This window comes from Mesocricetus auratus, unplaced genomic scaffold, assembly GCF_017639785.1.
Source record: "Mesocricetus auratus isolate SY011 unplaced genomic scaffold, BCM_Maur_2.0 Super-Scaffold_100009, whole genome shotgun sequence".
NCBI classification, from domain to species: domain Eukaryota; kingdom Metazoa; phylum Chordata; class Mammalia; order Rodentia; family Cricetidae; genus Mesocricetus; species Mesocricetus auratus.
The window spans coordinates 5,335,810-5,360,678 of record NW_024429193.1 but is presented as its reverse complement, the minus strand read 5'-3'; the positions used below and the strand labels follow the sequence as shown (position 1 = coordinate 5,360,678).

General features: G+C 46.8%; 1 protein-coding gene and 1 non-coding gene across 2 annotated transcripts; one reads left to right on the top strand and one right to left on the bottom strand.

Moving 5' to 3' along the window:
* Positions 1-2,936: 2,936 nt before the first annotated feature.
* Acadm (acyl-CoA dehydrogenase medium chain) lies at positions 2,937-24,086 on the bottom strand. Its single transcript, XM_013123112.3, has 12 exons — positions 23,950-24,086; positions 21,322-21,409; positions 18,681-18,778; positions 18,518-18,587; positions 18,137-18,237; positions 17,444-17,524; positions 16,117-16,247; positions 13,746-13,854; positions 10,317-10,457; positions 9,318-9,413; positions 5,102-5,350; positions 2,937-3,132 (listed from the first exon to the last, which is right to left on the bottom strand). The coding sequence occupies exons 1-12, from the start codon at positions 23,977-23,979 to the stop codon at positions 3,061-3,063; spliced, it is 1,266 nt and encodes a 421-aa protein (XP_012978566.1). The 5' UTR covers positions 23,980-24,086; the 3' UTR covers positions 2,937-3,060.
* Positions 19,918-20,046, top strand: LOC121142506. The gene has a single exon (XR_005879549.1). It is a non-coding gene; the product is annotated as a small nucleolar RNA SNORA15 (small nucleolar RNA).
* Positions 24,087-24,869: the final 783 nt, after the last annotated feature.

Here is a 24,869-nt window from a genome sequence, read left to right as displayed (position 1 = left end):
CACGCTTATTTAGTTTTGTGGTGTGTGTGTGTGTGCGTGCGTGTGCGTGCGTGTGTGTGTGTGTGCGTGTGTGTGCGTGCGTGTGTGTGCGCGCGCGTGTGTGTGTGCGCGCGCGCGCGTGTGTGCCTGTGTGTGTGCGTGCGTGTGTGCGTGCGTGTGTGTGTGCGTGTGTGCGTGTGTGTGCGTGCGTGCGTGTGTGTGCGTGCGTGTGTGTGCGCGCGCGTGTGTGCGCGTGTGCGCGCACGTGTGCGTGTGTGTGCGTGTGTGCGTGCGTGTGTGTGCGTGCGCGCGCGCGTGTGTGCGTGTGTGTGTGCGCGCGTGCGCGTGTGTGCGTGTGTGTGCGCACGTGTGTGCGCACGCGTGTGCGTGTGTGTGCGTGCGTTGTGCGCGTGTGTGTGCGTGTGTGCGTGTGTGCACGTGTGTGTGTGCGCGCGTGTGTGTGTGTGCGTGTGTGTGTGCGTACGTGCCATGGAGCAAAGCACACACGCTACCGCTGAGTTACGCCCTTCTCATGGTAGTAATTTAAAAACATTTACTGGGGGCTGGAGAGAGGGCTCAGAGGTTAAGAGCACTGGCTGCTCTTCCAGAGGTCCTGAGTTCAATTCCCAGCTACCACATGGTGGCTCACAACCATCTGTAACGAGATCTGGTGCCCTCTGCTGGCCTGCAGGCGTACATGCAGACAAAATACTGTATACACAATAAATAAATCATAAAAAAAATTTTACTGGGCTTTAAGATTTTATGTGCGTGAACGTTTTGCCTGCATGTATGTATGTATGTATGTATGTATGTATCTGTATACATCCTGGTGCTCAGAGACAGAGGAGAGCATTGGATCTCCTGAAGCAGGAGGGGTAGGCAGTTGTAAGCCCCAGTGGGTCCTCTTAACTGCTCACTTTTCTTTCCAGCCTGTTTTTTTTTTTTTACTCAAGAGGAGGTCTTGCTGTGTCACCCAAGTTTGCCTGGGATTCATAACCCTTCTGCCTCAGCAAAGTTGGGATTCTAGGTGTGTGCCACAGTATCCAGCTCTTTTTTTTTTAAAGCAAGGCTATGCTCCTAAGTTTTATTCTTTACAAGAGATACATGGGCACATGTAAGGCGTTTTCCAGAGCTCTGAGCCCTCCCGGCTTGTTATTAATGCTGAATTTGTAGCTTTGTCGGGCAGAGTATAGGCAGCCTGAAGACCCAGAATGTGTGAAACAGTATAGTTTTGTCTTTGTGTCTTTTCTCTGTTTCTGTGATAAAATACCTTGACAAAAGCAACATAAGGAGCCGGGTGTTGGTGGCGCACACCTTTAATCCCAGCACTCGGGAGGCAGGGGCAGGCGGATCTCTGTGAGTTTGAGGCCAGCCTGGTCTACAGAGCGAGTTCCAGGACAGCCTCTAAAGACACAGAGAAACCCTGTCTCGAAAAACCAAAAAAAAAAAAAAAAAAAAAAAGCAACATAAGGAAGTGGTTTTTTTGCCCACGGTTCAGGGCCCTAGCCTGTCAGAACATGGGTGGTATCACAGAAAAGGAGAATCAGAAACCATCCCCACCTTGCTAAATTTGTTTTTGTAGTACTTAATACCAAATTCACAGAGTGTGACTGTCATTTCTTGCTTACGTCTTCTGTGCTCGTTAGTGTCGAGACGCACATAAAATAAAATCTTTTTTTTTTAATTTTCCAGTTTAAATTTAGATAAGAAACTAGGTAGCTTCACAAGTCAGTTCCAGGTCCCTCTCCCATTCCCTCACTTCCTCCCATGCCCTCCCCCCACCCCCCATTATCCCCTCATTCCCCCAGGGAGGGTGAGGCCCTCCATGGGGGTGTCCATAGTCTGTCATTTCATATAGGGCAGGGCCTAGACCCTTCCCCAAGAGTTCAGGGTGAGAGTGCACCTCACATTGTTCTATGGGAGTCCAAAGTCCGTGTGTATACTTGGGATGGGTACTGATCTGCTGCCCAAGGCTCAATAGATTCCCTAGGCCTCTTCACTGACACCCAGTAAAATAAAATCTTAAAGCCCAGTAATACAACTGTACCCAGGCACGGGACACTGTGGGGTTCTGTTTTAGTTCCTTCTTAAAGTCACGTGTGAGAAAACCAGCAGCCCAAAGGGTGTATACACACCTCAAGAGTGACAGAAATAAACAGCTTGATTGAATGATTTTAAACAAGACAAGTGAAATGTTGGTTCATTATTAAGATTTTTCCAGAAACCTCTTACAGTTTTATAATAGGAAAAATATGACTATTTTTCTTTTACTTCTTTGTGCAAAACAGAATTATGAGATTAACACTTTAGTACATAAATGTCTTTAGAGTCTGATAGATCCAAATCTCCATGTTTTCAGCGTATATTTTAGACTCTTCAACGGAGTTCTTTTTTTTTAATTTTATTTATTTATTATGTATACAACCTTCTGTTTGCATGCCAGCACAGGGCACCAGATCTCACTCATGGTAGTTGTGAGCCACCATGTGGTTGCTGGGGATTGAACTCAGGACCTCTGGAAGAGCAGTCAGTGCTCTTAACCTCTGAGCCATCTCTCCAGCCCGAGTTCTTTTTTTTTTTTTTTTTTTTTCGAGACAGGGTTTCTCTGTATTGTTTTTTGGACCATGTCCTGGAACTCGCTCAGTAGACCAGGTTGGTCTCGAACTCACAGAGTTCCGCCTGCCTCTGCCTCCCGAGTGCTGGGATTAAAGGCGTGCGCCACCACCGCCAGGCTCCAGAGTTCTTTCTTAATAGCTTCCTTTCCTGTCACTTGGATGAGCATTAAAACTCCAGTGCATTTCTTCAACTGTGGTTAACGTAAGTTATCACAGAGCAAACATCATCCAGGGGCAGGGGTACTAAGGACAACTCATTGTTCCGATAAACCAAATTTATCCTGAAACCATGGAGCTCAACAGAGGTACATTCCACCACTGGAATAAACTGCACAGATCTGTTATTCATCTTTTATTTTATTTTCTTGAAAGATGATAAAGCCCTTCTTTTTCTCTTAAGCATAAACAGTGCCTTGAGATTTATTCGCACGAGGATGAAGCGTCTCTTCAGCAGCAACTTCCTTTACTTTTTAAACTTTCCAATGTGCTCACGGGCTATGATCAGCCTCTGAATTTGTGCAGTACCTTCATAAATCTGAAAAGAAAAACATGACTTGGTTTAAACACCTGGATTCATTTGATGTCTCAGGCAACAGTCTAAGCTCTACTGTAGCACCAAACTGAAACGTTATTTTACGAGAACAGTTAAAGTCATAGAAATTTACTTTCCAAAACTGGGAGGCAGGCTTAAACCATCAAAGGAAATGACATTTACACTTCAAAATGTTTGGGAAATCTGAGGGTTAATGCTGCAGAGCATTTATTATCCAGCTTTTCTGAGCTGTTTTTGGTTGTGTCCTTTTTTTTTTTTTAGCTTCCTGTTCTTACTATTAAACATGATTTTTTTTTTTGGCTTTTTTCGAGACAGGGTTTCTCTGTATTGTTTTGGAGGCTGTCCTGAAACTAGCTCTTGTAGACCAGGCTGGCCTCGAACTCACAGAGATCCGCCTGCCTCTGCCTCCCATAAACATGATTTTTTTTCAGCTATTCTCTATTCTATTAAACGTGATTTTTTTTCCACTACTGCACAAGGAACTGTTGAAGAAGTCACGATATTGGAGGCTTTGGGCTTTAATCCCTGGTAACCCATCCCATTCTCAGTCTGAGCTTCCAATCTCAGCCACTCCTCACTTCATCCTTGGGGCGAGAGGAATTTACGACAATTACAGGCTCTGGGACAGGGGAACTAACGAGTAACTGCAAAGACTGGTGACTTCAGACAGGAAGCACGTCCCAGAGTTCACGTCCCGTGTTTAAATAAAAAGACTGGCCTATGGGCAGACCACTGTAGAAGACAGAATTCTGAGTAATCATTTTTATTTTATGCGTGTGAACTTGCCTACAAGTATGGATATGCGCGCCACGTGGGTGCCTGGTGCGTGCGGAGGCCAGAAGAGGGCCTGGGTGCCCCTGGGACTGTTGTCACAGATGGCGTATGAGCCAACGCGTCATGGGTGCTGGGAATGAAACCCCAGGTCCCCCGCAAGAGCTGCGCGTGTTCTTAACTGCTGAGCTGCCTCTCCAGCTCCATCACTTTCAGTGTTGACGTGTTGTGTTTCGTGAGCATTTCCTGCTCTATGCTAAGTGACACAAGACTGTCCTGTTGTATGAAAGCTAGGTGATGATCATCCAGAAAAGGCAGACATGGCAAGAGAATGAAAAACATTGGATAGCCCCGATTGAAAACAAGACAAACAAACAAAGAAAAAACTGAATTCAAACAACAACCATCAACAACAGAAACTCGGCCAGCTGCCCGTGTCTCACTCAAGCAGTCTCTGCCTCTGCTGGGTGTGTGCAGAACAAGCCACGGGCTGTCCCTCACCCACAACGGAGAACACGTACAGTCCTCTCTATTCTTTATGAAGTCGCTCTGACTCTCTAATTGCCAACTTAATTCCAGAGTCAGATATCACTTCTAAGGGACACATGGCTTTTGACTGTAAGTACAGTTTCAATGAACTAACGAGATGTCAGGCAACATTCAAGACAAGATGATTTTAAAGGGCAGGTATACTTGTCAGAGGGCAGGAAAATGCAGACTGCAATTGGTTAAGATTAGAAGTCACAGAGATGGGCAGAGTTAGGCGGGTGATACACGCCTATGCCGTTTACTTGGCTAGCCCCTTCCCTCTTAGCAGCTACACTTAATAAAAAGACAACATTCTTCTTATGTGTAGACTAGCTACGAAATCTGACTCATACCAATCTATAATTATCATTTATTTTTATTTCACAATTTTTTTTTACATGTGCTGCGTAGATGCATGTATGCTATGGCATTTGTGTGGAACTCACAGGTCAGCTTTTAGGAGTCGTTTTCTTCTTACCATGTGGATTCTAGGATTCCAACTCAGGTTGTCGAGCACGGTGGACAGTGAGTCACACCATTCACCCTCTGAGCCATTTTCCTGGTCCAACTGTCACTATTACCAGTGCCTTAAATCTACTTTTGTCACCTATGGTATTCCATCACCCCCCAGAAACAAGACTAGACAGCCTACCTGATAGATCTTGGCGTCCCTCATCAGTTTTTCCACAGGGTATTCTGTGTTGAAGCCGTAGCCTCCAAAAATCTGCACGGCATCAGTAGCTAACTGATTGGCAATATCTCCAGCGAAAGCCTTTGCAATGGAGGCGTAGTATGTATTCCGGCGGCCAGAGTCAACCTCCCACGCTGCTCTCTGGTAGCTGAGTCTAGCGAGTTCAACCTTCATCGCCATTTCTGCGAGCAGAAATGAAACTGCTTGGTGCTAGATTTAAGGGGAGAAAACAGTTAAAGGGTGTCTATTGGCAGTATTTGTAATGTTTGTCTTTAAACTCTTTTGCTTTTTATTTTGGACTAATTTTGGACTTGCAGAAAAGTTACAGCTAGCTTACCCTAATGGTAAGACACTTACCACATGAGCACCATTAAACGACATAGACCCTATGTTTTTAGCTTTTTTTTTTTTTTTTTTGGTTTTTCAAGACAGGGTTTCTCTGTGTTGTTTTTGGAGGCTGTCTTGGAACTCGCTCTGTAGACCAGGCTGGCCTTGAACTCACGGAGATCCGCCTGCCTCTGCCTCCCGAGTGCTGAGATTAAAGGCGTGCGCCACCACCGCCCAGCTTGTTTCTAGCTTTTTATTTTTTTCTTTCTTTCTCTCTCTCTCTCTCTCTTTTTTTTTTTTTTGAGACAGAATTTTTCTATGTACTCCTGGCTGTTCTGGAACTCTGTAAACCAGGCTGACCTCTAACTCAAGACATTTACCTGCTTCTTTTCCACTTTTTAAAAAAAAGATCTCTTTATTTATTTAATGTACATAGGTGTTTTGCCTGCATATATGTCTGTATGAGGGTGTCAGATCCCCTGGAGCTGGAGTTACGGACAGTTGTGAGCTGCCATGTGGGTGCTGGGTATTGAATCCGGGTCCTTTGAAAGAGCAGCCAGGGCTCTTAACCTCTGAGCCATCTCTCCATCCTCCTCTCTTCTATTTTTAAGACAGCCTTGCACTATAGCCAACATTGATCTTGAACTCACTCAAGACTCACCCTGCTGTAATTACTGCCTCAGAGAACCTTCCAGACTATGTTAAGTTCCCATCTTCTGACTTCTGTCCTTTTGAAGAATATTGATTTGTTTTGAAATTTCTCCTTGGTTTGGTTTATCTAATATTTTCTCATTATTAGAACGTAGTCAGTGTGCACAGGTGGTGCTCTTAGTGGCTTGCAGCTGAGGGTATATCCTGTCAGAACCCCAAGGACAGCCCTGTGCAGACGCCTGAATACTAACGTCCATCATGTCTAAATCTCTGCAGAGACTCGAAGCACAAGTATGTGTCTTATGTTTCCAGAGGTAGTTTACACCAACACATGCAAATGTCTCCCATGTTTTTACACACATGGTAGCCTACGAGACTGATGGGTTTTCATCTTGCTTTCCTTGTCAGTAAATTGTGCACAGCTGCATCGGTGCATAAAGAATTGTCTTAGTTTTTGTAGCTGCACAGACGCTGTCCCTCTCCTGCAAATGGTCAGTATTTCGGCTATTTCTGCACAACGCTGAGATAAAGAGTAAGTATGATGATTCAGATCATAGCTTGGGGTTATCTTTTTTTGTGTGTGGTCCACAGTAGGTGCTTTTATTGGGCGCTAAAAGGGATTCACAAAGGCTGCTTCTGGGCAACAAGTACAACCCACGTAGCGCGTCTCTCTCTCTCTCTCTCTCTCTCTCTCTCTCTCTCTCTCTCTCTCTCTCTGTCTCTCTCTCTCTGTCTCTCTCTCTCTCTGTCTCTGTCTCTCTCTCTCTCTGTCTCTCTCTCTCTCTCTCTCTCCCTCTCTCTCTCTCTCTCTCTCTCTGTCTCTCTCTCTCTGTCTCTCTCTCTCTCTGTCTCTCTCTGTCTCTCTCTCTCTCTCTCTCTCTCTCTCTGTCTCTGGGTTTAGTAACTCCGCCTCATAGGTTTCATTTGGGGACTTAAATGTTGCTCTGTACTCTTTGTTAGTATTTGTTCTACAATGAGCAATTGATCTCCAAAGTAAACGTTCCCGAGGGTAGAAACTGCCAAAGCCGTACAGGGGATAGGATCTGTAAATGCATGATTATTTGGGTTCAAGACTTGGTTCTGCCATTTATTAGTTGGCCCTAATGTTCTTACAGGTCATAAATGCAAATGACAGTGCCTGCTCCACAGTGTTGGGGGAATGGCATGAGCTGGTACCTGCGACACACTTAGAAGTGCCTGCAACGGAGACCGCACCCGAAGTGTCTTCGTGTAGTAAATATTCAGCGACTACTGTTGAATGAGACTAAAGCTAAGGGCTTCTAAAAATACAGACTCCATATCACAGGGAACAGTTTCCAGTGGAAGAGTGAGGGCCACAGCCAGCAAGCCTTATGTGAGTACCGGTGTCACAGCGGAGAGTGCACAGCGGGGCTGCCATACTGGAATCCATGTGGGATGGGTATGTATTAAAGGCAGAGAGAGCAGCAACCCCGGAGTGGGGCGGGGCGGGGCGGGGCGTTGTGGTCGATACAGGGCCTCCCACCGCCTCTCTCTGGAAGCTTCCTGAATTTTGAGACTAAAATGTTAAGGAAGAGGGAAAGAGAAGAGGGACAGGAAATGACCTCGGGTTTGGAAATCACCTACAGATGGTAAGGAGCCATCTTTAAATCTTAGCCTGGAGCTCAGTTCAGAAGTCAAGGCCGGAGAGAGAGCACACAGAAAAGCTAGGAGCCACGGAGTCAGATGAAGCCAGACGGGGAAGCCGTCTTTCTCCTTTCCAACCTTACCAGACAGGGAACTGAGGCATAAAGGAGCACGGAAAAGTTACTACCAACAGAAATAATCACGGAGCCAGGCTGGATGGAGCAGATCTTATTCCAGCACTCAGGCGGCAAAGGCTGGTGGGTCTCAGTGAGTGTGTGGGCAGCTTGGTCTACATACAGGCCAGCCAGGGCTACAAAAAGAGGTGTCCAGAAGGCACCTTAAATATTAGCCCTTTTCTTCCTTAGTGTAATTCATAGGGTGACCAATTGTGAGTGAAACAGTCAAAAGAAAAAAAAATTTTTCAAGACAGAGTTTTCCTGTGTAGCCCTGACTGCCCTGGAACTCATTATGTAGCCCAGGTTGGCTTTGAACTTGCAGAGATCCGCCTGCGTCTGCCTCCTGAGGGCTGGGATTAAGGGTGAGTGCCACTACCTGCCTAACTGAGAAAAATGTACTCTCACAAGCGATTGTGATGAATCTTCCTGACAAAACAGATTATTTTCTTCTTTTAAAGTAAATTTTTTTTTTATTTTTTGAGACAGGGTTTCTCTGTATTGTCTTGGAGGCTAGCCTGAAACTCACTCTGTAGACCAGGCTGGCCTCGAACTCACAGAGATCTGCCTACCTCTGCCTCCCGAGTGCTGGGATTAAAGGCGTGCATCACCAACACCCGGCTAAAGTAAATTTTTAAAAAAAGATTTATTTATTATGAATACAACATCCTGCCTCCATGTGTGTCTGCACACCAGAAGAGGGCGCCAGATCTCATTACGGATGGTTGTGAGCCACTATGTGGTTGCTGGGAATTGAACTCAGGACCTCTAGAAGAGCAGTCAGGACTCTTAACCTCTGAGCCATCTCTCAGCCCCAAGTAACTTCTTAACATTTAGATAAAGTGAGTGTATTTAAATTTCACCAAAGCAAACACAGTACTAAGACTGCACCCTCAACAGCCGGGTAGATGGCTGTCCGTAAAATGCTTGCCACACAAGCCTGAGACCTGAGTTCAGATCCCCAGAACCCATGTGAAAAAGCTACATAGACAGGTGGGTACCAGGAGGATTAGCACTGGAGAGGCAGAGACAGGTAGATCCTTGAGCTCACTTAACCTAACGGGAGCCCCAGGCCAGTGAGAGACACTGTCTCTACAAAACAACAAAAAAGCTAACAACGAAGCCGGGCGTTGGTGGCGCACGCCTTTAATCCCAGCACTCGGGAGGCAGAGGCAGGCGGATCTCTGTGAGTTCGAGGCCAGGCTGGTCTACAAGAGCTAGTTCCAGGACAGCCTCCAAAACCACAGAGAAACCCTGTCTCGAAAAAACCAAAAAAAAAAAAAAGGTAACAACGGACACCCGAGGTTGTCCTTTGATCTCCATATAAATGTGCAAATATGTGCATTCACTCATGAACACACACACACACACACACACACACACACACACACACACCACCCCCGGAGAGAACAAAAGATTACCTCTACTAGCAGCTTCCCAAATGTTTTCCTCTCCAGGGCATACTTTGTAGCTTCGTCCAGAGCTCTCTGGGCTAGCCCGACAGCACCAGCTGCAACCTAGGATAGTAACATTGTGTATTGTTGTGTGATGAAAAGGTTCACTTTGTCATCAGGCCACACAGCATATCACCACCTGTGTAAGAGTTTCAGTAAAGGACACAGACAGTGGTGTCACTGCAGTGGGGGAAAGAGTGTTTGGGTCTACTGTTTTTTAATTAAAGGTAAGGGCAGAGGCTGGGAATGCGGGTCAGTGGCAGAGTGCATGCTTAGCTTTCACTAGGGCCCTGAGTTTATCTCCATTGCCATGCAATAAATAAATAAATAGGCCAAGGCTCACAGCCTAGAGAAAAGTCATTTCTGTTTAACCGGGGAGCCCTCCATAGACACATTCTAAGTGAGCAGCAGAATACACGGTGGTCCACAATCAACAAGAATGATCAAGCTAGGGGTGAGCCTTCTGGAACTCTAGCAGACAGTCGTTTTTTTTTTGTTTTTTTTTTTGTTTTTACAAGACAGGGTCTCTCTTTATTGTTTTGGAGGCTGTCGGTCCAGCCTGGCCTCGAACTCACAGAGATCCGCCTGCCTCTGCCTCCCGAGTGCTGGGATTAAAGGCGTGCGCTACCACCGCCCGGCCAGACAGTCGTTTTAACATCTGCTAAATTAGCTTCTATAGTAAGCAGCAAAAGAAGTTTAAATATACATAGTACAAGTAACAATCTCCTCTCCACCACTATTACTAAGGGAGAGAAAGAGCGAGAGCGAGAGCGAGAGAGAGAGAGAGAGAGAGAGAGAGAGAGAGAGAGAGAGAGAGAGAGGGAGGGAGGGAGGGAGGGAGGGAGGGAGGGAGAGAGAGAGAGAGAGAGAGAGAGAGAGAGAGAGAGAGAGAAAGGGAGAGAGAGAAAGGGAGAGAGAGAGACAGAGAGAGGCAAACAAAAGGTCCTACAAAAATGATCAGCTTACTGAAGGTCTGGTTCTGTCAAAAGCCCCCATTGCAATCTTGAAGCCAGCTCCTTCAGCAATTAAGACATTTTCCTTAGGCACTCTGACGTCTTCAAAGGTAATTCCTCTTGTATCGGAGCATCGCTGGCCCATGTTTAGTTCCTAGCAAGAAGATCACGGAAGAAACACTTAGGAGTTACAAGGTTGCCAGTCATTCCTTTGTGATTTCTGCAGTTACCTAAAGCAGGGACCTCAACACAGGGGCCGCAATACCTGCTTCCCGAAACACACCCATCTCCGCTCATCTTCCTTGGCTGCTCTGAGACTACAAACAATGGCAGAGCTGAGCTGTGTGTGGTGAGATCTTCCTTGTACAGATAAAGCCCGTCTGAAGGTCAGAGAATGGAGCTTGCCCCTAGCTAACTATAGAGATCTGGAGGTCTGAACAGTGAGGTAGCTGGGCAGAAGCAGGATATAAGCAGGGAGAAACAGAAACTTGCTAAGGATGGTTCTTCCCGCCAGCCTGGTCTCGAAGCAACGTCAGTCCCAAATGAACACACAGATGCTGATTTAGCCTGAAGTTCAGTATAACAACTATACCTTATACATGTTTGAAAGCTACCGTCTTTCTATTTGCTAAATTATTTTACAAACATAGTCTTAGAGCTGTAATCACTAACAAAGTGATCTATTGCACAAAACATGGATTTTGCTTTCCTATTTTCTGTGGGGAGGCATTTATTTCCTTTTCATGCTGTGGGGAAGCAGGAGCCTGGCAGTGTACTGTACTAGGTCTTTCACATGCAATGCAAATTATAATAAAACCTGGTTTACATAAATTAGCAACAGTAAAAGGTTAGAAACATAGAGTAAGGTTAGGTGTATACCTTTAATCCCAGTGCTCAGGAGGCAGAGAGAGATGGATCTCTGTGAGTCTGAGGCCAGCCTGGTCCACACAGTGAGTCAGGACACATAGCACTACAGAGTGAGAATTTTTCTCAAAAAACAAAACAAAACAAACAAAAAAAAACAACAACTAAGAACACAAAGTCAAAATGCTTCTCAGACTCATCTCAAAACACAGAATTTCTAATGCAAAAGAAACATTTTGACAATATGAATCTCACTGATTTACAAATGGTTATTTGTTTAAAAGAACTTTTAGGAGCTAAGCAGCTAATAATAAAAATGCCTACACCCCTCACTAGAAAACAAGTCCCCAGGTGTGGAGGTTTTTATCAGTACCTAGCATACAGCATACATTCAGTAATAAATATTGATCCAGTTAGAGTCTTCCTAAATGAGAATGAGATAACAGCGAGACAGTATCAACTGTCATACCAGTTTGCCACTGGTAAAGTACAAGTTCTGACTGTCTTTCCACTTAGCTGAGATGGGCCAGACCTGGCCCCGAGTCTGCCAGGAGCCATCTCTGAGTGGGAGAGCACAATCTCACACACACACACACACACACACGCACACACACACACACACACACACACACACACACACCAGTCTCTGGGGAGAAGTGTGACTGCTCACAGGGCTCACACTATGTTATATGCATGATGTTATTAGTCTTTCTGTGAAGTGCAGTCTGCCTTCAATATATCTTCTCTTTTAAAAACACAGCATAATATGGCATCGGAAATTGTACAGGTTGAAATCGTAATAGACACAACACCACAGGTCTCAGGTCAGCCTCTGCCCTGGAGACCGTCAGTAAATCATTTACTTGGTTTCTGTAGTCAGTGAACAGGCTGGAGCAAACAGCACGTGGGGTCTCAGCCCAAGTCCTGTCCTTACCTCCTTTTAGAGACTGAGTCTCAGGACATGGCCCAAGCTGGCCTAGAGTTTGTGATCCTCCTGCCTCAGCCCCGGGAGCACTGGGAATTGAAGGCGGGCACTGCCTGCCTGGCAGGTGTAGCAGGTCATTTGCACACGGTGTGAAGACGTGTCACTGTGACTGGTTCAATAGAGCTGAACGGGGGCTGGAGAGATGGCCCAGCCATTAAGGGCTAGGTTCACAGCCAAAAATAAAGAACTGAATGGCCCACAGCGAGGCAGGCAGAGGTTAGGTGGGACTCCGGGGGACAGAGAGGACTCTGGGAAAAGGAAAGGTGGAGTCGCCCACCAGTCAGACGCGGAGGGAGTCGGAGGTGCAGAATTAAGGAAAGGTAAAATCTGGTTGAACACAGATGAAAAGATGCGGATCAATTCACGCTGTAAGAGTTAGTTAGGGACAAGCCTAAGCTAAGGCCGAGCATTCATAATTAATACCAAGTCTCTGTGTCGTTATTTGAGGCTGGTTGGAGGGACAGAGAAAGACTCATTACAGGCAGAAGTTATAAACGTTTACATACTCAACACATTTCTAAAGAGACCGGGACACAACAGCAGATTCTACAAACACAGAAAGCTGGCTTAGAAATCTGTCTCATCTTAAACATCAATTCAAATCCATTATTTTCCAGTTCAACCTAAGGAGACCAGCTCCAACATCTGACCAGGTAATCCAAACCTTCCCTCACGGGGAAGAAGACAATTTGTTCAGGTTCCCTTCAGGACTCTGGCTTGATTTCCACAATCTCTCCATAGCTCCAGACCACCCCCTTCGTCATTAAGTTTTCTTTAAAAACCCTCCTTGGCAAAAGCATTTCCTTCAGTTATGATCTGAAGCCATGTTTGCACGCTCTCAGCTGGACTTCTTATGATACTCCTCTCCTTTGCCGGGCCACCTGTTAAAGTCTCTGCAAACATTGAGACTGGTGTCCAGACTCGCCACCGCTTTCTTAATTCACACACCCAGCACTAACTGACATTGACTGACACCCTCTTGTCTCCAAGGTACGGCTGCTTCTGTTAATGCTGTGGGATGGTGGGTAGTCCATCTACGTCATATGTCTTTAACAGTCCTAGTCGAAGCTTGTGCACATTCACTGCAAAGGAGGAAGAAGAATGCTGAGAATTCTAAACTCTGTGGTGAGGCAGCAATCGAGGCAGCCTGGCTTCTGTCCGCAGCAACAGCTGTCATGAATGTGTTCCTCACAAGGGGCTCATCTTTCAAAATGACTGGAAAGATTTTCCGTGGACACATAAACTGGGTCCCCAATATCATCCAGACACAACCCGACTTTGATTCCAACTCAAAGTATCTTTTTTCATTAAAGGAAACAGCTAAGAACTATAACAATACTCGAAGCTATATAGGGAAAACAATATATTTATTTACCAGAGAGAGAGAGAGAGTAGCACAGACCAGGAGTTAGAAGCGTGGCTGGCTTCCAGGAGAAAAGGGAAGCCCCTTTTCCTTTCACTTCCTTTTATCTCTACCTTGACCCCGCCCTGTTGGGCGGATAGCTTTGTGGGGTTCACTCCTACAAAGAACCTTGACATTTACAGTTGAAGTTGCACTTAACGGATGCAAGTGTTAAGAGACGCGATGTTTACCTTTTTCCCAATATGTATTCCTGGGGTGTCAGCGTCCACAATGAATCCAGTAAAGGCTTTACTGGGAGGCACTTTGGGATCTGGGTCAGAACGTGCCAATAAGAAATACCTAGGGCACACAAACCCACGACATTGGCAATTGTAACACACACTGATTAGTATCTCAGCTGCCCCCCCGAACATCCCAGGGGGTGGGGGGAGATAAAGGAGTCCTGGGAATCCCCACATTCAAACTAGTTTCCCGTGTAACCTGATACAGGCTGGTTTGTTTTGTTTTTGGAACCTTGACAAAAGTACTACAAGCCATGTGGCTTGAGTTCAAGCTGAGCCTTGCACTAGTCAGTCCTAGCACTGAAAGAGGGATTGAGCGTCTTATTCTTCCTTAAGCAATGAATTTTTATGCTGGAAACCCCAATAATTTATCAGTTTATCACTGGGTACGGTTTCATTTGATAACAGGAAAAGACAAAATTATTTTCTAATTTCATGGCTCACCGAACTTGTCTTCCCCAGAGAGAATTATAGTCAGTTCTTAAAACTGTGATTATTTCATTGCCTATTTCTCCTAGCTCGTTCAATTTTCATGGCTTCTTTGCTCCCTTACTACTTGCTGATGTGAGGATACTAAACGATGCTGTCATTAACTGATACTGATCAGGGTACTGAGCTTATGTAGCACTGGACTCACCTAGGATACTCAAAGGGGACTGGTAAATATTTAGAATCAACAGCTTCCCCGATTCCTATTCCCAGCCCCGACGCCTGTGCACGGTAAGTGTGAGCTGCCCAGTCCATCATGACGGGATGGATGCTTTCCCACAGTGCATCACATACACATACGGTGTAGAACCTTTTCAGAGTCGGCTGCGCTGGGTCAGACCTGCAGTCCTAGCATTTGGGAATCTTAGGACAGGAGGATCACTGTGAGTTCGAGTTCAGACTATGCTCCACAGTGACTTCCAGACTGGTCTGAGCTACAGAGTGAAACTGTCAAAAACAAATACTAAACAAGACAAAAAAACCAAAACAAACAAACAAAGATTACCATCCTAATCTCCCATCATAGTTTGGATGAAAATAGCCCCCATAGGCTTACATATCTGAATGCTCAGTCACCAGTGACTAGAACTGTTTGAGAAGGATTAGGAGGTGTGGCCTTATTGGATAAGGTGTGGCCTTGTTGGAGGAAGTGTGCCACAGGGGGACGGACTTTGTGGTTTCAAAGCCGATGCCAGGCCCAGGGTCTCTCTCTCTGTCTGCCTGCTGCCTGCAGAGTCGGGGGTAAAGCTCGCAGCTATGGCCCCAGCACCATTCCTGCTTCCCGCCATGGTGGTCACGGACTAACCTTCTAAAACTGTAAGCAAGCCCCCAGTGAATGCTTCCTTCTGCAAGAGCTGCCTTGGTCTTGGTGTCTCTTCACAGCAGTAGAGCAGTGACTAAGGCGTACCCTAAACCCCCCCTAAGAAGTCTTCCGTCGTATTCTTATAGTAATGGGCAAAACCCTGCTTTCCAAGACAATGCATACAGGCCTTTGCAAAGGCTGTTCTTAAAATGAGCTAGAGTTTATATGTTTCTAACTTTCATTTGTTAATTACTGTCTTCCTGAAGTAACCAGGCAAGCCTACTTCCATTTGATCTTAGTCAAAAGGTCAAGAGGATATCAATCTTACCTACCTACCTACCTGTTTGAGACAGGGCTTCTCTGTTTACCAGTCCTGACTGTCCTGGAACTTGCTTTGTAGACCAGGCTGGCCTTGAACTCACTGAGATCAGCCTGCTTCTGCCTCCTGAGTGCTAGGATTAAAGGTGTGCACCACCAACGCCCGGCGGCCAACTCAAGCTTTAAGAATGGCTCTATTGGGGACGGGCACCACAGCATAGTGCTTGGCTGTCATTCACAAATATCTAGGTTCAACCCCAGAACCACAAGTCTACCAAGAACCAGAACATCCTTACAAATAACTTTGTTTTCCTGAGAGTTTTAGGGTGGCAGGGAAGTGTTAGTGTAGGAAGAGATGGGGCAACGGAACTAAAGCCTAACGGATGGACTTAGTAAGATTAGCTATTTAAAAAAAAAAAAAAGATTAGCTATTTTTTTAACCACACTTTACACATCAGGCTTCTTAAATTGATCTGTAAGAAACAGCTCAGGGGCTTACAACAGTTACCGAGTCGCTGGGCTATTTATAATACTGGAGGGACCTTCCAGTTTCAAAGCTACGGCTTGCTTTAGCCGAGAGGCTTAGAAATAGGGGAAGAAAGGGGGAGGAATCAGAGAAAGGGGGAGGAGTCAGAGAAAGGGGAGGAGTCAGGGAAAGGGGGAGGAGTCAGAGAAGGGGGAGCCCAAAGGGGGAGGAGTCAGGAACGGTACCAGTTTGCCTTCCCCCCGTTGGTTATCCACATCTTCTGGCCGTTGATGACGTACTCATCACCCTTCTTCTCTGCTCTGGTCTTAATTCCAGCCACGTCGGAGCCTGCCGAGGGCTCCGTGACACAGTAGGCCTTGAACACGAGGGGACAAACATCAAAGTGACCGCCTTGCCAACATCTGGTAAGGGCACCGCTTGGTTTTGTGGTGGCGCCAGGATAGAACCCCGGGGTCCTCAAGCGTTCTACCAGTGAGCTGTACCCTAGCCCCTGCATTTCATCTCTAGTACTGCATCACGAATGATTATCTGAGATCGCGATGTTCTACGTGATGGGGACGTATGGTTACGCTGTGTAAAGATATGTCACCGTGATTGGTTTACTAAGAAGCTGGACAAAGCCGGACTCCTGAGAGAGACAGAGGAGGGGGAGGGGAGGAACCGAGAGGCGTGGGGCGCACGCCAGAGGACTCGGAGAGGAGACAGAAAGGCATGAGATGGGAGAGTGGTAAACGCTCCGAGTCAAAACAGAGGTTAACACAAATGGGTTAATTTAAGTTATACGAGTTAGCTAAAAACACGCCTAAGCAGGCTGGAGAGACGGCTCAGAGGTTAAGATTGCTGGCTGCTCTTCCAGAGGTCCTGAGTTCAATTCCCACGCGGTGGCTCACAACCATCTGTAGTGAGTTCTGATGCCCTCTTCTGGTGTGCAGGCACACATGCAGATAGAGTACTCGTGTAAATTAAAACAAGCCAACGCTAAGGCCAAACCTTCATAACTAATAATAAGTCTCTGTGTCATTATTCGGGAGCTGGTGGGACAGAGACTCACTGCAGTGCTTAGAAAACCAAGTAAATTGCTCAAATGTAAAATATTTAATATGTAAATTAAAACTAGGCATAGGATACCAATAAACTATAGGCGATATTAATATATTAGGCATATTAAAAATCCTGAAGTTTAACTTTCTACAAACTGACTTGTTGGAATATTCATTGAGCATCTACCAGGATTTTCACAGGGTAACGGGGTAACCATGCTAAGTGTGGGCATTAAGCACCAGACTTGAGAAGCCAGCTTCCCTGAGATGACACTTAAGTCGAGTCTCAAGTAGAAAGACTCTTCTGCAGGAAGAGGAAAAGGAGACTATGTGCTCTCCGCAGAAGGAAGTGTGTGAGGTGAGGATGAGCTGGGAACCGAGCCTGGGCTCCTCCACGAGGCCCTGAGCTCCACCCCAGGCACCATGTGAGCTGCGTTCCGTGTGGAAGCACGCATCGGTAGTCCCAACCCTGGGAAGGCGGAGGCAGGAGGGACAGGCGGAACCTACTCACACACATCAGGGGCTGCTCTGTCATCCTCCCCAGATACTTCTTCTTTTGCTGGTCGTTTCCAGCGAGGATCACAGGCATTTGCTACCAAGGAAAATTAACATTAGAACAGCAAACTATTCTATTAGATATGTAGCTTCAGAAACACAACTCAACAATCCAGAAAGGAGTAAAATTCAAAGAACTGGCATTGGCTCTGAGCTAAAAAGCTGGCAGGCAAGGAGACAGGCAGCTGGTGTAAGCTCAAGTTACAGTTGTTGGTGAGACAGACTACAGTAGGATGCTCACAGAGTAAACTACAGAGTAAACCTAGGATATGCGGCGGGCTGCGTGTGAGCAGATGTTAAGCAGGCAGCAGCTGACAGGACGGCTTCTAGCCACTTCAAGCCTTGCCCTTGTCCAAGAATTCCCACGGAATCTGTAGCCAAAGTGCACCGTTTCCTCAGGAGGACACCCAGAACTCCAGCATTGGAGACGACAGAACTCCCATGACCAAGCTGTGCAATCCCGTCTCCAAGCCAGGCTAGCAAATCTTCCTCACAGTTCTTACAGAGTCTAGCCTAACTTCACTAGTAGTGACTCATTAACAGCCCAGGCAAACAATTCCCATTTCACTAAGTTATAATTTTACTTATTTCTACCCACTAACTCATCTCACAAGGCCCATGATAAATTACTGTTTTCTTAGAAACATACCCCCAGAGAGTTTGCTTCAATGGCAGTTTGTACCCCGGTACACCCGTACGCCAACTCTTCGGTAATTAAACAAGCATCGAAAGTCCCCAGTCCGAGACCGCCTGTGGCATCGCAGTGTGCGCAGAGCATTAGAATGAGAAGAACAAGTCAATACACGGAAAACGTCTGTGCTCTGTGCTACGGAAAGCCTCCCCAAAGCAGGCAAATACTGTGTTGTCTAAACAGGGAAACAATGGCAGAAAGCCACCGACTGGCAACAGACCTTTTAGAGAATGACAGAATTTCCTTTCTTTCTTTCTTTCTTTCTTTCTTTCTTTCTTTCTTTCTTTCTTTCTTTCTTTCTTTCTAAATTTCAGGACTAAAAACGTGAAGGAAGCTTACCACAGTTCTCTGGAATGTGTGCATTGATCAAACCAAGTTCCCAGGCTCTTTTAATTAGGGGTAACGGGTACTATAAGGGAACAACAACAACAGTTACACCACAGGCAATGGTAGCGTGATCTCATAATAGCATAAGAATTTCTCCCGGCAAGGCGACACCCACTTCACCGGTTCTGTCATATTCTGCCGCGACCGGGATTATTTCTTCTCTGGCAAACTTTCGAGCGGTTGTTTGAAATTCTTTCTGCTGCTCAGTCAACTCTAAAGGAAATGATTTTGAGAACGTCAAAAAGAGGGAATCAAGTTGAACAAGGAACCCACATGAAGCTATTATGCGGAGTGTAGGGGTGAGCCCACAAAACTCCTCATGCCCATAAGGGCGGGGATAGGGAACTTTAACACAGGTGAGGATAAAAGGAAGTGAAAGGGAAAAGGAAGCTCTCTTCTCCGGGTGCCTGCCACGCTTTCTGTCCCCCCAGCTTGTATGTAACTAAATATAATATATTCCCTATTGCAATGGCCTCCCATCTCAGTGGAGATTTACGTTTATCCTAAGACACACTTCTGACCTGAGGAAGCAGCCTAAAGAGGCAAGGCACAGTCGGTCAGCATACAGTAATAAACTTATTCCAAAGAATTATAGAAGAACACCAACACCACAATTTAAATCTCACTCTTCTTTAGACCCCCAGCAAATTTAAGAATGTAAATTCCCACAAGTAAACTGGTAAAAGCAATGAGAAATTTCTCCAAAATAATAGTAGCAACCACACAAAACCCTCTGTGTTACTAACAGGCAACATTCAAGTAATCCATTTACACAAAATAAAACTAGTTACTGTAAAATTAACGCGATGGCTATGTTGTCCGGACCCCAGGGTAAAGGTAGATGGCTAATTGCATTTTCGTAGACCCGTGCTATCTAGTGTTTCAGTGTGGGTGCACCAATGTGAAAAATGAGGCCGGAGTGTAGCTCATGGAGTATAGCTCATTGGCAGAGCGCCTGCCTATCCTGTGTGCGTGCGGTCCCGGATTCCGTCACACACACACACACACACACACACACACACACACACACACGGGCGGTGGTGTTCAAGGTGGCATTGTATATTTTAGGCAATTATAGTAAGAACCAAAGCCCAGAAGAACGAGCCAGATGGAGTGGCGAACGCCTTTATACCCAGCACTCAGGCAGCAGAGGCAGGAGGATCTCTGTGAGTTCAAGGCCAGCCTGGTTTACACAGTGAGTTTCAGGACAGACAGGGAACATGGTGAGAGCCTGCCTAAAAGGAAAAAGAAAAAAGAATGTTTGTGACTACAGCTATCATTTCTATGGTGACAAGAGTGGTAGAATGTAAAAGGATGACCGGTCAAGTCTCCACCACGGAAAGAGACTTGAGGCATGGCTGAATACTGCGTTACTTTAGTCTGTAATTTACACAGCCAGACACCACGCAGAAGTAACGCCTGCCTTAAAAACGAGAGGCATGCTGTTTTATGGTATATTGTTACTAAAAGTGAGTGCAATCTTTTGTAAAAGAGCAGAGACTGAGGCAGAGAGAGGAGGCGATTCCCTCTCACGGTGACGGTAGCAGCAGGAGAGCCTGGAGCTGTGATCCAGGGTTTTCTGAATCACAGCTTCGCCTCCTTGATGGGGACAAATCCTGTCAAGGCCATGGACCGGTCAAAGGGAGGAAAGAAAGACATCTAGCACTGTACTCTTGGCTGGCAAACCGCTTTCATATGCACATCAATCTCCAAAGACTTCATCAGAACCAGACTGACTGGCCGGATAAGTTAGCCTCACTTTGGTCAAAGCCTCACAAGCTCCCTCCTAAACACCTTCTATCTACTCCACCCTCTGGCACTCGCCGGCCTCACAGAGTCTCGCTAGTGCTAACTAATATGTGGGCGCAGGGGTGGGGTGGGGAGTGGGGGTGGGGGGTTGTATGGAGAGCTGAGAGTAGATGGCGGAGTAAAGGCTATGTCTTCAAATGCCCACTGATGCAATCTGCTATCCTCATACCATTTGAAAATTCTCTGCTTAATTCTGATTTATATGTAGATTTCACGTATGTATGTATGTATGTATGTATGTATGCATGCATGTGTTTTTTTAAAATAAAGCTACCTAGAGGAAAGGTACAAATCTGAAAGCAAAAGACCATTAAGGGGCAAAGGACACCCCAAAATAGGATATTGTTCACAAAATAGGATATTGTTCACATTTGTTGACCTCCATGTTTCATTTTATAAAAAGGAAAGAAAAACATTGCTCCTTTTCTCTCCAATACCATATTGCTTCCTGGTCTCAGGTCTGAGAATGTCATATGATACCATCAAACTGTAGCTTGGATCAATCAGGCCAGCTTTTTTTTTTTCCTCCCCCGAGCTTGTTACAGCACCCAGCATTGAATAGAACAAGTGTTTTGAGCAGTATTATTTGTTGGGCCAGCTGTGGTTGCACACACCTTTAATCTCAGGGAGGGAGGGAGGGAGGGAGGGGCAGGCACATATTTGATATTTGTGAGTTCCAGGCCAGCCTATCTATCCACAGAGAGTTCCAGTTCAGCCAGAAAAAAAAAAGCAAGTATTTGTTACATTCAACTTCTAGGTTGAAGACAATTCATATGTATTAGTAGACATTCATGTATCTGCGTTGCCGTCTTGCGGGAAGAGAGGAGGAAGGCCACTATCCACATAGCCTGTCCACACCGTAGGATGCACAGGGGTCTACCCATCGTCAGACACCATGTTTACACACACATCCCAAACAAACATTTTCCAAGCCGAAGGACACATACCAAAATTAAACCCTGATCCCGGCTCCTGCTTGGGAGATGCTTTCGTGTGTTGCCCTCGCCAGTCAACACGAGACAGTCTTCTCAGGACCTGGAGAAAGATACGTGTATCGCACATAAGTCTGACGGGCTGAGCGCCAGTCAAAGCAAAGGACACTGGCTGGTGGCCACAGGGAGTAACCGATGACCGCATAGTCTGACTGGTGACCTGAGACTCATCCCTGGGAGTCACACGGTGGGAGGAAACCGGCTCTCACTAGTGTCCTCTAACCTCCACACCTGCTCTGCACTCTGAGACACGCTCTCGCACAAGTAAAGTATCTATACCGACCATCCAAAATGAGCACAGCGTCTATACGGTCACATTCAAGAGCTATGTTTTCATAGTCAGTAACCAAACACTTAAAGATGTAATTCGAACGTCAGTCACAAGCTAGATGGACACCTATCCACGAAGAAAATGTTACTCAGTTGCGTTTTATTTTGACTTATGTGTCTATCTATATGTAGAAATATGTGTGGGATATCCAAAAAGGCCAGAGGAGGGCATGGAGTCCCCTGGAGCTGGGAAGCAAACTTGGGCTCCTGGCAAGAGTAGCAAATACTGAAAAACAACAACAAACGAGAAAAGAAACCACAACCAGTTGGGTGTGTATGTCCCTGAAGGCAGTTTTCTGTTGCTGTTAATGTTGCTTGAGACCTGTTTGAAACCAGGTCTCAGTGTGTAACCACAGCCGACCTGGAACTCGCTCTGCAGACCAGGCTGTCTTTGAACCCCCAGAAATCCGCCTGCCTCTGCCTCCCGAGAGAGCGGGGTTAAAGGGGTGCGCTGCCACTCCAGGCCCTAATGATTTGGTTTTCGTTTGTTTTAGGACAAAATCCTTTGAGGTAGTTCAGGATAGTCCCAAGCCCACTGTGGAATCCAGGCTGGCCTTGGGATCCTAATTCTTCTACCTTCACTTCTGAGATTAGATGAAGATCACTGCTCTACAAAATTAGAGTGGAGAGCCCAGGGCTGGGCTGGTTAAATATTGATATTAGTCATTTATTTAGAGTAGCTTAACACACGGGCCTCTCATTGGTGGTGCAGGATGAGCAGGTGTGTGTGTGTGTGTGTTTGTGTGTAGAGGTAGCTTAGTAGAAACAGAATAAACAAAGAACACCAGGTTAAGAAGTTAGTGTTGCAACCAGTGTTTCACAAATGCCCATTATCTCCTAACAGTTCCAAGTACACAATTATATTTGTTATGATAAAGCTTGAGGGGGGCCTTGCATGGGGAACCTTGTAGATTCCACGGCAGGCGGAGGGACAAACATGTCAGGCAGACAGAGCTTACTGAGAAGTTTTATTAGAAGGGGGTGGGGGGGGGGGAGAAGGAAAGAGAAAAGAGGTAAAGAGACACAGAGACAGAGAAAGGACAGAAGAGGAGAGGGGGACAGGAAAAGTCCTGTCTGCCCCAGGGGAACAGCGGGAAGGAGAGATCTGTAAAGAGAGGAGCAGGAGAACCTAAGTGGGCAGAGCTCTGTCTTTTAAAGGGGTCCAAGAGGTCCTTTGCATCTGATTAAAATGGGACAGCCAGGAGTGAAGGTAGGTAGTGGTGCTTGGAAGGAAGAGGAGAAGCTGTGAGGTCTGGACCAGCCCGGATATAAACAAGCGACAAATAAGGTGTTCTGAAATTCTAGTCATAATATTGTGTTTAAATTATTTCTGGCTCTCTGCCAAAAGCAGCACTTCCATAAGTGGGAACAACCAGTAACTTTTTAGTTCTCAAATCTGCCACAAACAGCACAAGTAAATAATGAATTTATTAGACATTAAAGTCTGGGTTTACAGCGGTGTAGGAAAGCAGATAAATGTGAAGCATTTTCTGATTAGCTGTGGGGTTGCACTTTCCTGTTTGTCAGACTCAAAACTAATCAAATATCCCCCAGCAATGTCTGTTTCCAGAGCCTGTTGACTTATATGGTAATGGTGGGGGAGGGAGGGGAGGTCAATCAATAGTACAATAAAATCATTGTAAATTCTAAAACTGCATCTTTTGGGGCCAGAGGCTATTTTAATCCCAGTTTTAAGTGGCAGACACGGAAGTCTTGCACGAACTGAATACATCGACGATGTTTAAGATGTCAAAGTATCCAGTGACTAAAACAGACTTCGGAGGACGAAGTGCTGGAGTGTACAGACGGGTTTCAGGAAGGTTTTGTGTTATCTGGAAGCGTGCCCGGCACATTACAAAACCCGAGGCGTTCCAAACCTATCCCGGGAGCGGCCGCCGCTTCCCTTCCCTTCAGCCAGGATCAGTTCTGAGCCGTGCACGCCCGGGATCAATCAGGCGTCGGGTCCTAACACCTGTGCGCACCCGAAAGCTGCAGAACGACACACCTTTTGATGCCTTCCAGGGTGGGACAGCAGCCAGAGTTTTCTGGAAGTACTCCCCTGCACCGCAGCGAGAGTTTTCTGGAAGTACTCCCCCCCTGGCAGAGCAGGGTCAGGACACCCGCTTCCCCCTCCCCCGACTTCCGGAAGGGTGGATAAGGGAAAGGAGTACCCGCAGGCCCCCAGCCCGCCCGCCCTCCCTCCCTCTGGCCGCGCAGGACCGACCCTCCCGCTCCCGCTCGCCCCCGGCTCACCCCGCAGCCTCTGCGGAACGCCGCTGCCATGATGACTCTTCTTCGCTCGCCCGGCTCCCACCACCGCCAAGTAGTGAGCTCGGCTGGCCCAGGGCCCCCCCGTCGGGGGGCGGGGCGTGGAGCCCGGGGCGGGGCCTTGGGGGCGTGGCACAAGGGCCACTCATCAGAACCACTGGATCTTGGTTTCTGAAGGGGCGTGGCCTGCCCTGGCAGGAGGCCTCGGGGGCGTGGTCATGGCACCAGGTTCAGGGGTTTAGGGAGATTCTGGGGTCAGGGCCAGCGGCAGAAGAGGGAGGGGCCCAGGTTCTCGCGCGCCTGCGCTCTGCACGCGACCTTGTCCGGGGAAAGGGCTGTCTGGATCACCCGAGCTCCCCGAGGTCGCGTCCTCCGGGGAGGCCCCCCTCCGATGGCTGGCCCCCAATCCAGGCCAGAGGGCGCAGGCGAGCATTTTACTGCGGTCAGCCGTGACCTTTGTACTCAGAGAGTCAGATCCGACCAAACCCTTGTGCTTGGTGGCTTCAATAAACGCCGGGCTGGAGCGAGAGGATGCCCGCGCCTACGAAATTTTAAATAGGAATTTAATCGCTTGCGCAGCCGACGTTAAGCCCAGCGCCAGGAGACCGAGAAAGGAAGATGACCGTGCCCGGAGCCAAGCAGCAAGACCTCACTCCTAAACAAACCAAAACAAAACAGCTTCAGCGACTTCTACTTTTCTGAACATGTTCAAGGTTACTGATTGTCCATACACGGGGGGTGGAAAGCATCCTTAGAGACGTAAGCTGAGCCCATCTATCTAAAAGCTCCCCTGCCCCTGATCATTGGGAGTAAACATTCTGTTTACCAGTTCAGCTCAAAGTCTTCCGGTTAGACCTAGGGCTTGAGATGGTGGCGGGGGCGTTATGAGGGTGAGGGATTATAAA

What these genes read in the sequence shown, in the direction of transcription:
- Acadm (XM_013123112.3), bottom strand. Translation starts at nt 23,979, where the DNA reads ATGGCAGCGGCGTTCCGCAGAGGCTGCGGG. An exon ending in AACGGGGGGAAGGCAAACTG is followed by an intron (nt 13,855 to 16,116) that starts GTACCGTTCCTG and finishes TGTGTGCCCTAG; the next exon opens with GTATTTCTTATTGGCACGTT. An exon ending in GGGACGCCAAGATCTATCAG is followed by an intron (nt 3,133 to 5,101) that starts GTAGGCTGTCTA and finishes TTTTCTTTTCAG; the next exon opens with ATTTATGAAGGTACTGCACA.